This window comes from Schistocerca piceifrons, chromosome 6 (assembly GCF_021461385.2).
Source record: "Schistocerca piceifrons isolate TAMUIC-IGC-003096 chromosome 6, iqSchPice1.1, whole genome shotgun sequence".
NCBI classification, from domain to species: Eukaryota; Metazoa; Arthropoda; class Insecta; order Orthoptera; family Acrididae; genus Schistocerca; species Schistocerca piceifrons.
This window is the reverse complement of record NC_060143.1, coordinates 138545930-138562759: the sequence shown is the minus strand read 5'-3', so window position 1 is coordinate 138562759 and position 16830 is coordinate 138545930. Positions and strand designations below refer to the sequence as shown.

Here is a 16830-nt window from a genome sequence, read left to right as displayed (position 1 = left end):
GATCTTAGTGCTCTCCCATGAATGTTGTAGCCAATGTGAGCATTAAACGTGATCATAGTGAGTTACTTAGTGAATTTTTATTCTGTTTGTTGCTAGTTGTCACTGCTGATGGTGGAGGTAAGCAACACATTCTGCACAAGCAAGTGAGAGATGTAAATTGCAAATCACACGTTTTCTTCAGGTGCAGAGCCTGGGTGTGTGCTTGCCACATTTGTTGCTTGGAACTGTCAACAATACAGTTCCCATCAATGTCCCGAGCTGTGCAGACTGCCATCATTTGTGGATTGGACTATAGTGATGGCACATCACTATTTTCTGCTGCACATAACATATAATGTGAAAAGTTTAGTCTCAGCTTACCCAAGAGGTCCAGACTTGTCACAGACATGCGCGTCCCAGTCTCTGAGAACTTATGTCCTGTACTGTTTGTAGTACTAAATACACAATATTTTGTCTCTGCGCCACACATCTTCGTATCATTGCATTTTATCAGGAGTGCTGTCCAGCAGATTTGGAATCCCCCCCCAATTGGTGTTGAATGACAATTTACTACATTTGTGCCCATTTTGTTCCTTATTCCTACAGTCTTGCCCACAGTGTCCAACTGCTCCTCAGTTATTGCATTGTTGTTGGTGACACTGCTTCTGGATATGGCATGTGTGCCCACATCTGTAACCTCTTATGTCTGTAGAAAAACCACTTTGTTGGACCTTCACTCACCTCACCACACCTACCTCTTGTAGCTGCATAGCCACCCTAATGGTGGCAGACAAATCCTTTGGGTTTTCTCTTCACACTCCCCTAGACATGTCAGGCAGAAGCCCCTTTAAAAAGGCATCCAGTGTTACATGCTAAGCCTCTTGCAGGATAATTCTGTTTCCCTCTTCACTTCCCATTAAAGGGTAAGTTTGAGCATTTGTCTTTCTGTCCCTGTCTAGAAAAGTCTCTATGTACTCGTTTTGCTTTTGGTGTACTCCTCTAAGTTGCTTCTGTAAGAACCTGGTACTGTTTTGTTTCCAATAGTGATGTGAAAGCCCTTCCTTCAGCTGCTGAAATGTACGTGCTTTTTTCCCCAGTATCTTGCGATAACATCATCTACATTTTCGCCTAGCATACAAAGCATAACCTGGCCATCTGCAACAGTATCTCATTTGTCCAGATGCCTAGTCGTGCGATAGCTTCAAAGTCACCTGTAAATGCAAACACATCCTCAGCTGTCTTGCTTGAAAATGAGGGCACTGTGAAACAAAATATATACAATAAGGAAAGAAGCAGGGAACTATAGACACTCTAAAATAGCAACAAACATGTTTTCAATCTTTGAATCGACTCATTAACCATCTTGACTCTGAACACAGCTGTGCGTAATGGCCATATTGCCAGCACATACTGTATTTAAAGATGCTGATTGAGTACAAAGCATGCTGTGACCTAACAAACTGCATTGCAGTGAATCTTACTGGCCATATGTCAGCATAGTTTTCCCTCCGAACTGAGGAAGGTCATCATATCTCCCAGGCTTTGCATTTTGCACTTTTCAATTTCTATGGTGATCCCATATTTCCCAACCATGCCCATGCACAAAAACAGAGGGAGGCAACAAAATGGTAGGTCCACTCACCATGTAGTTCTGGTGAAAACATCAATGATTTTATTGTCCATAGCAGTTGAAATGTCCAATCCACAGATAGCAGCCATTTACACCACAGTAACAACTGCTGTCGCCATAATCTTCTGACACCAGAAAGTAGTGCTTGGATCGTGACCTCTACAGTGGCGGGTGGATTGGGCTTCTGATAGGTCAACATTAAATACAGTTCCATGTTGTGGCATGGTCTGCAGTGGCGACGGCGACTGGAGTTGAATGATGACACATCAGTAAAACATCCCTCAATAAAGTCTCTTACAAGGGAACCTCCCCATCGCACCCCCCTCAGATTTAGTTATAAGTTGGCACAATGGATAGGCCTTGAAAAACTGAACACAGATCAATCGAGAAAACAGGAAGAAGTTGTGTGGAACTATGAAAAAAATAATCAAAATATACAAACTGATTAGTCCATGTGCAAGATAGTCAACATCGAGGATAGCTTGAGCTCAGGAGCACCGTGGTCCCGTGGTTAGCGTGAGCACCTGCCGAATGAGAGGCCATTGGTTCAAGTCTTCCCTCGAGTGAAAAGTTTATTTTTTTTTTATTTTCAGGCAATTATTATTTGTCCGTCTGTCCGATGCGAGGTAACTGCGCCGTAGTATGAGGACGTTGTATGAAAACGTTAAAAACATATGTTTTGACAGAGCACAGGGAAAACTGTGTGACTGTGAAACTGTTGCATTCATTTGTTGCAGTTTATGTGACAAACTCTTACGTTTTCATCACTTTTTTGGGAGTGATTATCACATTAACAAGAAAATCTAAATCGGTCTAGGTAGAAGAATCTTCTTACCCATTCGCCAAGTGTACAAGTTAGGAGGGTCGACAACATATTCCTGTCATGTCAAGCACATGTCGTCACAATTGTCGTATAGAATGTATCAGACGTGTTTTCCTGTGGAGGAATCGGTTGACCTATGACCTTGTGATCAAATGTTTTCCATTCGCATTGGAGAGGCACGTCCTTTCGTCTACTAATCGCATGGTTTTGCGGTGCGGTTGCAAAACACAGACACTAAACTTATTACAGTGGACAGAGACATCAATGAACGAATGGACAGATCATAACTTTTCGAAAATAAAGTAAGTAAAATTTTCACTCGAGGGAAGACTAGAACCTAGGATCTGTCGTTCCGCTGTTGCTCACGCTAACCACGGGCCCACTGCGCTCCTGAGGTCGTATTGTCCTTGATGTTGCCTATCTTGCGCATGGACCACTCAGTTTGTATATTTTGCTTATTTTTTTCATAGTTCCACACAACTACTTCCTGTTTTCTTGATTGATCTGTGTTAAGTTTTTCAAGGCCTATCCACTGTGCCAACTTATAACTAAATCTGGTGGGGGGGGGGGGGGGGGGGGGGGGTTGCGATGGGGAGGTTTCCTTGTTAGTCATTATAGTTACAGTGACTCGGTACCTTCTTGTGATGACATTGACCATGGTCACTGCAGCATGCTGGTGGCACCAGTTGCACACCAGGAAGGCAGTTGGTCGTGGCATGCTGCTTCAGCACAGCAAAAGAGCTCTGATGCAAGGCAGTACAGCTACTGGCAACAGACAGCAGAAAGCAACCATAGGTGCTGGCCTGCTTCTGCATGAAGCCCACCGGAATGAGTCGGTCTAAACCATGGCCTCCAACATGGCTGCTGCTGATGGTGCGAGCCCACTCTGGTAGATGGACAGCTACAATGCAGCGCCACCCAAAGCACTGGACAGGGTAGGTGCGGGTGGGCAGCTAGGTGGCCCAGGCTCGAACCCACAACTCATCAGGGAAGTACTGTCAGCAAAAGATAGCCACCCCGTAGGTGATCCAACAGTGTAAAGGTACCAATACGACTTCATACAGACTTATCTCAGGGAGAGGTCTGCCACTACTCACAGTAAAGACTGTCAGTGCGGCTGGCTGCTTCTTCTAGTACTGCAAATGATCTTCTTGTTGTGGATATTAACTAGCATTGACTGCGTCACTCTGCATACTGAGACTGAGGGTCTAAGTTAGGTGGTGCAATGAGTGTATCTCCTATGGGTTGTCAGGTGCATTTTCTCTGACGTTTCAGTACATACTTGCAAGTTTGTTTTTCCAACATTAAGCTGGAGGCAGCCCAAGTAAATCCTGCTCATTACGTCTCTCACTTGACACCCAGTAACTACAGAAAGCGTCGGTTTGTTTCTCATTACAAACATGATGATTTGTAAATAGATATTTTACATGCCAATTAAGTAGAGAAGTCCCAAATTAGTCTAGTGCTTTATTCAATTTATCAGTATTTATTAACATGAACAGCAAAACATGAAGAATAGTCAGTACTCCAGGCGTGACTGACCGGAATACTGTTTATTTTTTTTGTTTCACTGTTCTGTTAAGATACATTGTGATGTTCACCTGCTTTATTTCTTTGTTGATTCTCCTCGATGTTGACGTACTGTGTTGCTACACTGGCTGAAAAATGGGATATGTAATTTAGACACTGACTACTGTAAATAATGGAGTCGATAGGTGCACAGTTGCATTTCACAGTTCTTTACTTTCACAGTTCTTTACTTTCACAGTTCTTTACTTTCACAGTTCTTTACTTTCACAGTTCTTTACTTTCACAGTTCTTTACTTTCGCAGTTCTTTACTTTCACAGTTCTTTACTTTCACAGTTCTTTACTTTCACAGTTCTTTACTTTCACAGTTCTTTACTTTCACAGTTCTTTACTTTCACAGTTCTTTACTTTCACAGTTCTTTACTTTCACAGTTCTTTACTTTCACAGTTCTTTACTTTCACAGTTCTTTACTTTCACAGTTCTTTACTTTCACAGTTCTTTACTTTCACAGTTCTTTACTTTCACTGTTCACAACCCCCCCCCCCCCCCCCCCCAAATACACAGTTACGTGGCCAGGGCACTATTGATTAACTTTCGATAAGCCTGATTAATAGTTTGCAGGCAAACTTCCACATACTGCTACAATAGTTTTCTGTTGAACATCTATGAGCAGTAGCAACCTAACCAAACAGTTCAGTCTTTCAGATAAATTTAACAGACACTGTCACTGCTTTAACACACGGCCTATTGGTGTAACACTTTTTTCATCGTTAAGTAGATGCATTGTTGTTGTTCTAACCAACACAGCTTTCTTGTCTGAAACTCAGCCATTGACTGACTGTCTCGGAACCTAAAATGGGTTCCTTATATGGCCTCACAAAAATAGGTGCTGAAACTACACGTTGTTTGATGATTAATTTACAGAAATTTCAATTAAAACTTAACTCATTAAATTAACTGAACACAGTTTCTTCTACGACAAGAGTTAGGCTGAATTATTTGTTTAAATCTTGAAATTAACGTATGTTGTTATGCAAACAATACTTTGGACAAAACTGTTAATTACTTTAGAATTAATTAAGGGCTGGCTTTGCTAACATGTTTTCAAATAGAGCCAAATCGGTTCTTTAAGAGTACTATTATACTATTAGTTGTTCTTCCAAATGTTTACAATTAGTACATAATTTATATTTGTATTTAAGTTACAAAACAATTACTAATTTCACCCTATAATGAAATATACTAACTAGTAACAGTCAAAATAAATTAGAAAATCAGTTGCTTACATAAAACTGAGCACAAAATTAGACCTGGTGTCATATTCTTTAAAACTGAGGGCCAACCTTTGTCTTTCATGAAAATGCAGTTATACTCACATATGTTAATGGTAATCAGTTAAAAGTGGAAGAATGTATTGTAAGGATGCAGATGGCAAAACAAGAAGGGAAGTAAAAATGTCCCAGCTTGCTTCATCACAACATCTCTAAAACAATTATCAAACTATATTAATTTGGGACTACTCTATCAAATTGTCTCATAAAATTCCACTTTAAAAATCATTTTGTTCATAACAGAAAACGGACCAACGCTTCTCATAACCTCTGGGCACCACGTGAAAGACATGATGAGAAGTATTTGTTTGGACCGACTTGAGCTACATGTTGCAAAAATGAAATTGCAAATATCTGCTGAAATACTAGAGAAAATGTGCCTGAATGCTCTTAGGAGATACATCCTGTCAATATTTGAACCAGTCTGCCAAGTGTTTTCCCAAATAGCGCCACTCTTGGCCTATAAATCACAACAGTTGCTTTGCCCATATGTAATTGTTAGCAATAATGACTTCACTCCACATTGTTGAAATATCAAATCAATGTTCTTCGATACTGAATACTTATTCTTGCTCTGTAGCACGTATTTATGAAGCTGACAAGTGTTTCCCTCCACGTGAAGTCATTCTACTGAACTGATGCAGGAGCAGTTTGTTAACCTGGGCCAGGGTACAACAACATTATGCAAAATTAACTGTCAGCGACATTCTAAATATGACTGACTGCAGTCTCACTGTTTGAGTCTCTCTACACACAGTTCACTAAGGCAGAAAAAGGCACCAAAATGAAAGATGTAGTACATCCCCTACTTTTGGGACTAAAGGCCATGTTCAGAATTTGCTAGAAAATTGTTCCTGCTGTATGAGATCAATTACTTCCAAACATTGGTAACTAAAATAATTTGATGTACAACATACTATCAGAATAGCAAGTTATTAAATATATTTTGCATGATTATCAGTTGTCATTGTTTTCATAGTCACTGTGTACAAAATATAATTATTAGTAACTGATGATGGCAAATAGATGAGACAATAAGCAAAATGTCATGAGATTACATTACAAGGCCATAATCTGTTTACTTCCATTGATACACAACTATACTGACAAATGTTTCAAAGTGAGTGGTTGGCGATTTCCTTTAAAAAAATGTAATTGTATTCAGATTGATACAGAACTTCGCTTTCTCTATTTTTACAGTGCATGCAGTGGACATCTGGAATGTGATTGAGGCTTTCCGTGAGAATGGCCTCAACACACTGGAGCCACAAACAGAAGTAAATGTGTCACGGCTGGAGACACTTGTCTCAAGTCTGTACCACAATCTCAACAAACGGTTGCCAGTAGCACAACAGGTGCATGTTGAGGCATGCTCCAGCTTGTTGCTCAACTGGTTGTTGGCTGCTTATGCTGTGTAAGTTGCACTTCTGCATTTTGGATTTAATTAATTGAAGATGTTGCCACTCATGGTGTCTTGTATGATTATATTCTGGGTCCATTGGAATTTATCATGTGCTTACATTGGTCTCCCTTGTAAATGGTGGAAATTCAGGAGCAGAAGTAACTAGTCTATTGACTGAAGTGATACTGGAAATGACTTAACACTTAATGCAAAAGATGGAACTGGTAAAATTTGAGTAGCTTGTGAAGAACAAACTAACCATAAACTTTTAAATAATTCTCCACAAACTTCCACACATCCAGTTGAATCAGCCATATCAATAAAGAAATAATGTTGTTGAAACCAGATTTCATGGAATTCAAATTCAAAACAACTTTAAATAGACTTCTTACATTGTGCCTCTAAATTTAAAACACTGAAGAATTTCACTGTATGTAACAACATAAGTGTCAAAACAGAGCTGTGTACTTAACGTACATGCATTTATTACCTGCATGTAGTTTAATATTCTTGCAGGGCAGATTATAGAAATTATAGAAATTATGACTTGCAAAAGCAACAGCAAATTGTGGTGACAATTTTGTAAATTTCTTTAAACTGTGTTACTTCTTAGTGTATATACACTGAACTAATTGCATGTATCAAAGAACAACATGTTGAGAAAGGGCAGTTTTCCTCATCCCTTATAAAACTGTATGTGATGGCAAGCAATGTTAAATGATGGCACATACTAAGCAGTGTAATATTACTGTTAGCAAGAAAGGCACATACCAGCCGAGGAACAAGACTGTACATTCAATTACCCCTTTTGCTCCAACTGATTGATGTTCTGCCAGAATTTTCTCTCTCGTGCCAATATTTTCATGTCAGGATGGCTCCTTCACATAATGCCCCCAATTACCTGTTACACATTTGCTAATTTCTGTAACCACCTACAATTTTTCTCTTTGTGATTCCCTGTTGTTGAATCTCTCCTTCTAGTTAGTATATCCCACATAATCCTTCACTTGTAGATTCTACAGAGAACTACTCCTTTATAACATTGTCAGTCCATAAATTATTTGTTTTTGTTACACAGATTTCTGTTACACATCATCTCAAATGCTTCAATTCCATTTTTTGTTTGTTTGTTACAGTCTTTGGGAATTTCACCCTCCAAGTGACAACTTACTGTGTATAAACATAGCCTGTAATTATGAAAGGTCCCGAGTTCGAGTCTCGGTCTGGCGCACAGTTTTAATCTGCCAGGAAGTTTCATATCGGCGCACACTCCACTGTTGAGTAAAAATTTCATTCTAGAAACATCCCCCAGGCTGTGGCTAAGCCATGTCTCCACAATATCCTTTCTTCCAAGAGTGCTAGTTCTGCAAGGTTTGCAGGAGAGTTTCTGTGAAGTTTGGAAGGTAGGAGACGAGGTACTGGCAGAATTAGAGCTGTGAGGACGGGGCATGAGTGCTGCTTTGGTAGCTCAGTTGGTAGAGCACTTGCCCGCGAAAGGCAAAGCTCCCGAGTTCCAAGTCTCGGTCCGGCACACAGTTTTAATCTGCCAGGAAGTTTCATATCAGCGCACACTCCGCTGTAGAGTGAAAATTTAATTCTGTAGCCTGTAATTATCTTTGTCAGACATTCTTTGAGTTTAGTGATGTTTTTGAAGTGTTTGGTTTGTTCTTAGCTGTTTGACAGTGTGAATGTCTTGTAAATTTGCTCTGCTATTCTATGAATAACTGCTGTTAATAATTTACAAGCAATCTGTGTCTCTCTCTCTCTCTCTCTCTCTCTCTCTCTCTCTCTCTCTCTCTCTCTCTGTGTGTGTGTGTGTGTGTGTGTGTGTGTGTGTGTGTGTGTGTGTGTGTGTGTGTGTCACATTCATGATTTCTACCTACCTACCTGGAACCTACAAATCCATGAGTCACTTCCTATAATGCTGCGCTCCAGATGCACATTCACAGAAATTTCTTCTTTGAATTAAGGCCTATTTTTGATAATTACAGTCCTCTTTTGGTGAGCAGTTCTCTGTTTACCTGTGTTAGTCTTCCCCCAATGTCTTCCTTACCTAAACTGTCCCACATTATTTTTATTGCAATGTAGCAGAATACCTTGACTTTGTTTATCGTATGGTCCCCAGTTTTTATGTTGTGTTTATTTATGATCTCAATTCTGCCATAAATCAATACTTTCATCATCCTTCAGTTCATTCTCAATCTATATTCTGTGCTCAGTTCTCTGTTCATTCCATTTAACATATACTGTAATTCTTTTCATGTTCAGTGAGGACAGCAATGTGATCAGTGAATCTTATCACTGATATTTCAATTTTAATCCTACTTGTGAACTTTTATTTTCTTTCATTCATTGGCCCTTCAATACACAGGGTGAACCATGTACATGGTGTGAACTTTTTGTATTTCCCCATAGCTTACACATATTTTTCTTTTAATTTCAAACATCTTGCACCACTTTATGCTGTCTAACAATTTCTCTACATTGACATATCCTATGAAGGTGATGTGATGTGATGTTAAGTCTTGCTTTCCTCTGCTTTCATTACCTTTCTTAAAATCAAATTGACTTGGGAGATAACAGAGCCACAGTTTTCTTTTCGATTTTTCTGTATATTATTCTGGTCGGTACCTTGGTTGCATAAACTGTTAAGTTATCTGTGCAATAGTTCTCACTTTCATCTGTGTTCCTCTGCATTCATACTCTGTAAGCCACCATACGGTGCATGGCAGAGGGCACGAAGTACCAATGTTCCTCTTGCAAATAGACTAAGGGAAAAACAACTTTCTAAAAGCCTCCGTATGAACCCTAATTTCTCGTACGTTATCCTCATGGTCTTTAAGCATTAAGTGTGCATTGCTGGCAGTAAAATTGTTTTGCAGCTGACCTCTAATGCTGACTCTCCAAATTTATGCAATAGTACCTTTTTAGCAGCTGCTTTTTAGCATCCTGCCTGTGAATTGCTTCAGTGTGTTCCTTTAATCTGACTCGGTAGGGACCTTAAACAGTACTGCAGAATAGGTCTCACTAGCATTCTATATCATCTCTTCTTTTGAGACAAGATACATTTTCTTAAAATTTCTCCCAATAAAAAAAGGTCGAGCATTCACCTTCCCTACTGGCAACCAGATGTGCTCATGCCATTTCATATTGCTTTGCAATGTTAAGTCTAGATATTTGATCAGTGTGACTGTGTCAACCAGCAATCTACTAATGCTGTATTGAATGTTACAGGTTGTTTCCTGCACTCATTCACATTAACTTATATTTTTGTACATTTAGAGCAAGTGCCGTTTGTCACACCAACTAGAAATTCTAAGTCGTCTTTTTATACTCCTACAGTCACTCAGTGATGACAACTTCCTGTACATGACAGTGTCATCAGTAAACAGCTGTAAACTGCTGCTCACCCTGTGCATTAGATCATTTAAGTATATAGAGAACAAGAGCCGTACTATCACACTTCCCTGGAGCACTGCTGACAATGCCCTTGTCTCTTACGAACACTCACCATCGAGGGCAACGTACTGGGTTCTATTACTTAAGAAGTCTTCAAGCCACGTGGACATATGGGAATCTAAACCATATGCTTGGAACTTTGTCAACAGTTTGTAGTGGGGCACATGTCAAATGCTTTCTGGAAATCTAGGGATCCAGAATCTATTGTCCTCCACCCGTGGTTTGTAGGATATAGTGTGAGAAAAGGACAATCTGAGTTTTGCATGAGCAATGTTTTCTGAATCTGTGCTGATTTGTGGACAGAAGCTTTTATGTCTCAAGGAAATTTATTATATTTGAACTTGAATATCTTCAAGAATACTGCGCAAATTGACGTTAAGGATATTGGTCTGTAGTTACGTGGATCTATTATTTTGCCTTTCTCATATACAGAAGTCACATGAACTTTTTTCCAGTCACTTGGAATTTTGCACTGGGTGAGACATTTGTGATAAATGCAATCCAAGTAAGAGGCCAATGCCACAGAGTAATCTCTGCAAAACCACATTTCAGTCCCTTCTGGACCAGGTGACTTCTTTATTTTCACCTGTTTCATTTGCTTCTCTATGTCACTGATGCCTATTACTAAATCTTCCATGTGGGAGTCTGTATGACAGTCAAGTGACGGTTTGTTTGTATGAGCTTCATATGTGAATGCTTTATTAAACACGAAATTTAAAACTTAACCTTTTCTTTTGCTGTCTTCTATTGTCATCCTAGACTGATCAACAAATGACTGGATAGCAGCCAGGGTGCTACTGAGATACTGTGTTCCTTGGAGTCCTTCAACACTCTCCTTAGTCCGCTACTATTTGTCATATACATAAATATGTACTTTTGTCATATGAAACATGCAAGTTCACTATGTTTGCTGATGATATTAGTATTGTGATAAGCAGCAAACATCCCACCAGTTTAGAGGGTTATGGTAACAGATTACTCTCAGAACTCTTAACCTTGTTCTTTATGAACTCACTGTCAGTAAACCTAGACCATAAAAAGGTTGTCCTTGGCTACTTTTGCCTTAGGACAATTTCGTATGTTGGAGACATCAGTGTCACAAAGTCCACTTACCGTGGGTTCTCACACTCTTGTTATGTGCTATGGAATTATCTTTCTGCAAAAAAAGGTGTTCTGAATAATGTGTACAATTCCCCCAAAATCATCTTATGTTATTTTTTTCTAAGAAATTTGTGATTTTTTTTTTCCATGACTTCACAATGTACACTGGTGTGCAAAGCCTAAAGACAAAAGTAACTTTTACATAATGTGTCACTGCCAAGTAAAATAGGTCATTGAAACTTAAATCATACATAGAAAGAAATGTTTCTGAACAGTATAGAAGGTAACTGAAAGAAATACAGAATGAGACAAACAGTAATGACACCTTCATTCGAAGACAATAGTTACACTACAGTTCTCACAGTTTATGATGGTCCCCTGGATATTACAAATGGCAGTATGTGGTTCTTAATAGGGTATGTGATCACAATGAATGGTAATGCATGCATTGTGCCTCCATGAAGGCCACAAGGTTGGTTAGGAGTTGTTGCGGTGGGTCATTTCATTCCTTTACCAGAGCAGTTGGCAACTGCTAGATGGTCCTTGGTGAATGTGGATGTGCTACAGTACATCTCCCCATTGCATCCCACATGTGCTCACTGGGATTTAAGTCAGGGGAACAGGCAGGCCAGGCCATTTGCCAAATATTCCAGGTGCTCCTGTAGCTGCACTGTTCGATGTAATCGTGCGTTGTCATCCATAAAAATGAAGTGAGGGCTGAACGCATCCCTGAAAAAATGCAAATGGGGAAGGGTTACAGTGTCACAGTAACATTGACCAGTGAGTGTACCGTGTTCAAATATTTGGAGGTCAGTACACCCATGAAACATTGTGCCTCCTCATAACCTAGCACCTAGACCACCAACTGCCAAAATGATCCTGTTTGACAATGCTGTATCTACCCTCATGTGGCAAGAGGTGGAAACGTATAATCTGTGTTTGAAATATTTATCTGATTTTCTTAAAAACTAGGAATAGTTTTCACCATGATTTTGGTAGGTAGTTTGCAATGCATTTATCCCCAGTAAGCAAATATTTAGCAAAAATGTGATTGCTGTTTAATCTAATCACTATGTTCTATTTTCAGTGAGAATGTTGGAAAGATAAGAGTCTTCTCAATAAAAGTGGCTCTTGCTACCATGTGTGCTGGTAAACTTATGGACAAATTGAGATGTAAGTTTCTCTACTTTCTCTCCTTTTTGTAATTTGTTACCCATGGTACATTCAAATGACTTACTTTTGTTCCTTGATCTCTAAAGAATCTGACTACAAGAGGCTAGTTCAAATAGCAATGAAGTTTTGCTAACACTATCTGTAACTTTAGTTTGTTTTATGTATCTAGGTATGTATATGAGTATTTATATGTTTGGGATTTTGGCACCTTTGTATTTACAGATGCATATTAAATTAATGCGAAAATGCTTGTCCAGCAACAAAAAAAGTGCCTTGATGGAAGAAATTCAGAAAGATTTTTCCAATAAATGGATTATGTGATTGTAGAATACATGCTCAACGAGTGACAGGAACAAGTGTACTTACAAGATGTTGCATATCACAATGTTTTAGAGCTTCAACACTAGAAATAAATGTGACATTTACTGGTCAAACAGTCCAAAGATACTGCCAGTTCATAGTGTCAGATGAGCATGGTATTTTGGCAATAAAACATGTTGCAGTCATCAGGTGTGCTGGGCGAACTGGCCCTTTGAAGGCATACAGCCAACATACATACCGTTCCCTCACAAGCTGTTCTGTACACAGGTTCATGGTCGAGGGTGGACGTTGGCATCTGAGAAGGCGACTGAGTCAGTGTCTGTGACCAGCGACACCCGGCAGGCCCCCCTGGATGTGGTAATGGGGGTGTAGCTACTCTGTCTGTCCACCCTGATCCCCAGAATGTTGTTTTTGCTGAATGTGTTCTGAATTAGTCTCAATGGTAGTTCCCAATTATTGCTGAGATTACAGCCACAGTTCTGGTTGGTGAAATTGTTGCTGGTGCATATTTCAATGGCCTCTCTGACAACACTGTCCCGGTATTTGGAAGTTACTGCCAAAATCCTGATATGTTTGTGTTCCATCATAGGATTCATTAGTCGAATATGCCGCTGGTGTTCCCACCAGTGATCTTCAATGGTGTTCACTGTTTATCCAATAAGTGTCTTGCCACATTGGTGCAGAATCTGGTATACACCTACTTGCTGCAAACTGAGGTCATCTTTGACACTCCCCAATCATACATGTGGTTTCTTGGCTGGGTGAAAAACAGCTCTTACGCAGTGCTTATTGAGCATGCACCCAATATTTGCTAATACCACATCCATGTAAAAAGACAGTGGCTGCCTCTTTCTCCATGATTTTGTCCCTCTCCACATTGATCTCCATAGGTTGTATTATAGTGGAGAGGTGAGAGCATGCCTAATCTGCCATCGTGAGTAACCTTTTTTTTTCTGTGTGCTAGTGTTTTTAGTACACATTTCCTCTGTGCAGGGCAATAGCTAGGGATGTCAGGTTGAACATCAGGCAATCCAGAGACCAGCCCATGGGCCACGGACATTTGTGTAATTGAGGATAGTATTATTACAGTCACAATTTTTACTACGGTAATAAAATTAACTCCTCCTCCTACTACTACTACTACTACTACTACTACCACTACTATTACTATTACTACTAATCACCTACTAATTCTGCCATCACACTAACAGACCTACACCAAACCAAATAAAAATAATAGTAGTAAAAAGATATTGTTATAAATTTGTACCTTATTATTCATATTTTGTTGAGTCTCACTGCATTCAGAGGAGTCTCGTTTTTAAGAACCATGCCGGAGAAATCTTCACATGTCATTCTTCAAATTCATATGAACACAAATCTTGGCTTTCACAAGTTTCTAAGATGACCAACTATTGATTTTATTTGCACACTTTTTTTGTGAAGAAAGTGGTTATGTGACAGTAAGCAAGGAGACTATGGTGAATTTTACCATCTTTGTAAGGAATTGTGTTCTTGTGAAGTCCATTGCTTCAGCTATTTTAACATGTCTTGGAAACAATTTGAAATAATAGCAGTGAAAACAATCAATTTTTGAAAATAGAATGTGACAGGATACATTAAAAAAATCTACTCACCAAGCAGTGGCAGGAGCAAACTTGTAAAAGGTTAAGAAAATTTGCCAGCCTTCAAAGCCAGTGACTGAGCAAGATGGTGCAGTGTTAGAACACTGGACTCGTATTTGGAAGGATGACAGTTGAAACCTGTGTCCGGCCATGCTGATTTAGGTTTCTATGATTTCCCTAAATTGCTTCAGGCACATGCCAAGATGATTCCTTTGAAAGGGCAAGGCTTATTTCCTTCTCCATCCTTCCATAATCAGAGCTTGTGCTCTGTATCTAATTACCTTGTTTTCAACGGGAGCCAGTGGCTTTCCCTTCTGGCAGAAGGGTCGAAGAGAAAGGAAGAGGGATAAGTAACAGGACTGGCTAGGTTTAGGAAATGGGTAGAGTTTGAGAAAGTTGCCCTGAATCCCGTGTCAGGGGAGACTTGCCAGACAGACTGTGAAGGAAAGATTGACTATTGGGGACTGCATTGAATTAAATTTTGAAACCGAAAGCTTAAAGATGAAAGATGGGTAATTATCAAGACAGAGATTACTGACAAAACATCATGCAAAAGTTAATAAGAGGAGAAAGCTAAGTGCAGTTTATGTTGTAGAGGTGGGGGCGGGGTGGGGCAAGACACACCAGGAAATAAAGTATATAGAAATCTCCAGAGAGCAGAGTCAAGTGAGCTTATGAACAGATCATAACAGTATAAGGGATTAAATTGTGTAGGTAGATAGTCAGTTTCTCAAGGTGTCACTGTCCACCAGCTGCACACGCCAGCCTTGACACAATTCTGCCTTCAATGTTTAATCGTGCAGCCGCCTGGCACTGGTGCAGGTGAGTTGAATCATAGTGATGTGGGCTGGCACCTCACTTTCTTTTATGGTAATGGCTGGTGAGATATCTGTGCAAGCGGAGTGGTAACACATGGGTTGACTGTGAGATGGTGCAACTCTGGTCTCTCTCTCTCCTGCTGTGTGGGATGCCATGTGGCACCCAGGAAAACACAGTCCATGTGCTCCAGAGCACTGTCAATTAGCATTCTCAGCATATTGACAACTTACTGCCAACTGCCATAGGAGAGTAGGCCAAAAATGGCCATGGCACTGATGGCTCCAATGCAGGTGGATGCCCGTGGGTGTGAGGACAGCTGCTGAGGACACCAAGACTGGAGCTAGATATGTGGAAACATTCTGGGCGTAAGGCACGGGAACAGGAGCTGGCTGGTACAGCTGGTGCCAACATTTGCTGCTGGAGTTCGCAACCCCCTGACACCTGACGTTCATGAATAGGACTGGAAAAACATGGAGGAAGGATGAAGTAGGTGATATTGCATTGAGTTTAGGAGGTGGGGACGTAATCAATGAAGGTGCCCCCAAAGATGGAGAAGAAGGTGAGGACCCAGGCTCCTGGAGGGAGGAGGGCTCAGGACTTGGGTATGGGAGTGGCAGAGGCTGGTCCCCCAACTGCAGGTGGAGTTGGTTTTGATGGCAGGCCAGCAACCTGTCCTCTATCTGCTGTGTGAAGATTCTCCAACCCCCAGAACCCAGTGCTCACAGTGACCAAAAGTGATAGCAATAGAGGTGCTGTAGGAGGGTGCAGGGCAGACAGCAGGAAGCTCGGTATCATGTGAAGCTGCCACCCTAGTTCTATTTCAGCTGGGCTCTTCTCACCAATTGGCATGGATGTGTAAGAACTGAGAAAACATGTGAGAGTATCTTCTGCTGGGACATCTCTGATGTACTTCTTCAGCTGCATCTTGAAAGTCCATGTGAGGCATTCTTTCTTCTCATTTGACTGAGGTTGGAAAGGGGGCACACTGATGTTGTGGAGCTACCATGTTGTGTCCCAATATCTTGCAAAATCTGTGACATAAGTTGCGGACATTGTCAATCACCAGGGTGTGTGGGGGGCCTTCAGTGGAGATGATCTGAATGAGGACTCACACCAGTGATCCCGCAATGTAGAGCAGCAGTCTTCGATGTATGGAAATCAATAAATGCCCAAAAAGGAGTCCGCAAAATCTAAGTGGATGTGCTGCCATGACTGAAGGCTCTGGCCACAGAGAATAACATTGCTGTAGGAGGAAGGGCCTCAATAGTCACAGTATGTTGTTTATTGGCAGGTTCTCCTAATAAGAAATGCCATGTCTCAGGTATCCGATAGAGGGCTGGAGGAAATGTGGCTCACACAGATTGCACTTGAGATGTACATCCTGCAATGTCTGAAACAGAAGCCAGTGGTTGCAGAGGTGGTTCTTAGTGGTATCACCAATGACAACAGTGTCATCAAGGTAGTTGATGCAACAAGGAACGTGTATGTTGCTCAGATAATGTTGTAAAGTTATCAGAGCACTTGCGACGCCAAAAACCAGTTGGTTGTACCTCTAGAGACCGTATGGCATGTTGATGACAAGGACCTGTCATGACTCTTCATCTAGTGGCAGCTGTAAATATGCTTGTGACAAATCCA

At 40.5% G+C, this 16830-nt stretch overlaps 1 protein-coding gene across 7 annotated transcripts in view; it reads left to right on the top strand.

The window, feature by feature from the left end:
- The window catches only part of LOC124802531 (dystrobrevin beta), a 604748-nt gene that overhangs the window by 484722 nt on the left and 103196 nt on the right, over positions 1 to 16830 (top strand). For all 7 annotated transcript variants that reach the window (XM_047263382.1, XM_047263384.1, XM_047263383.1 and 4 more), the window contains 2 exons: positions 6493 to 6706; positions 12342 to 12427. In XM_047263382.1, the coding sequence (XP_047119338.1) occupies positions 6493 to 6706; positions 12342 to 12427 (300 nt within the window). The remainder of the gene's footprint in view (positions 1 to 6492; positions 6707 to 12341; positions 12428 to 16830) is intronic.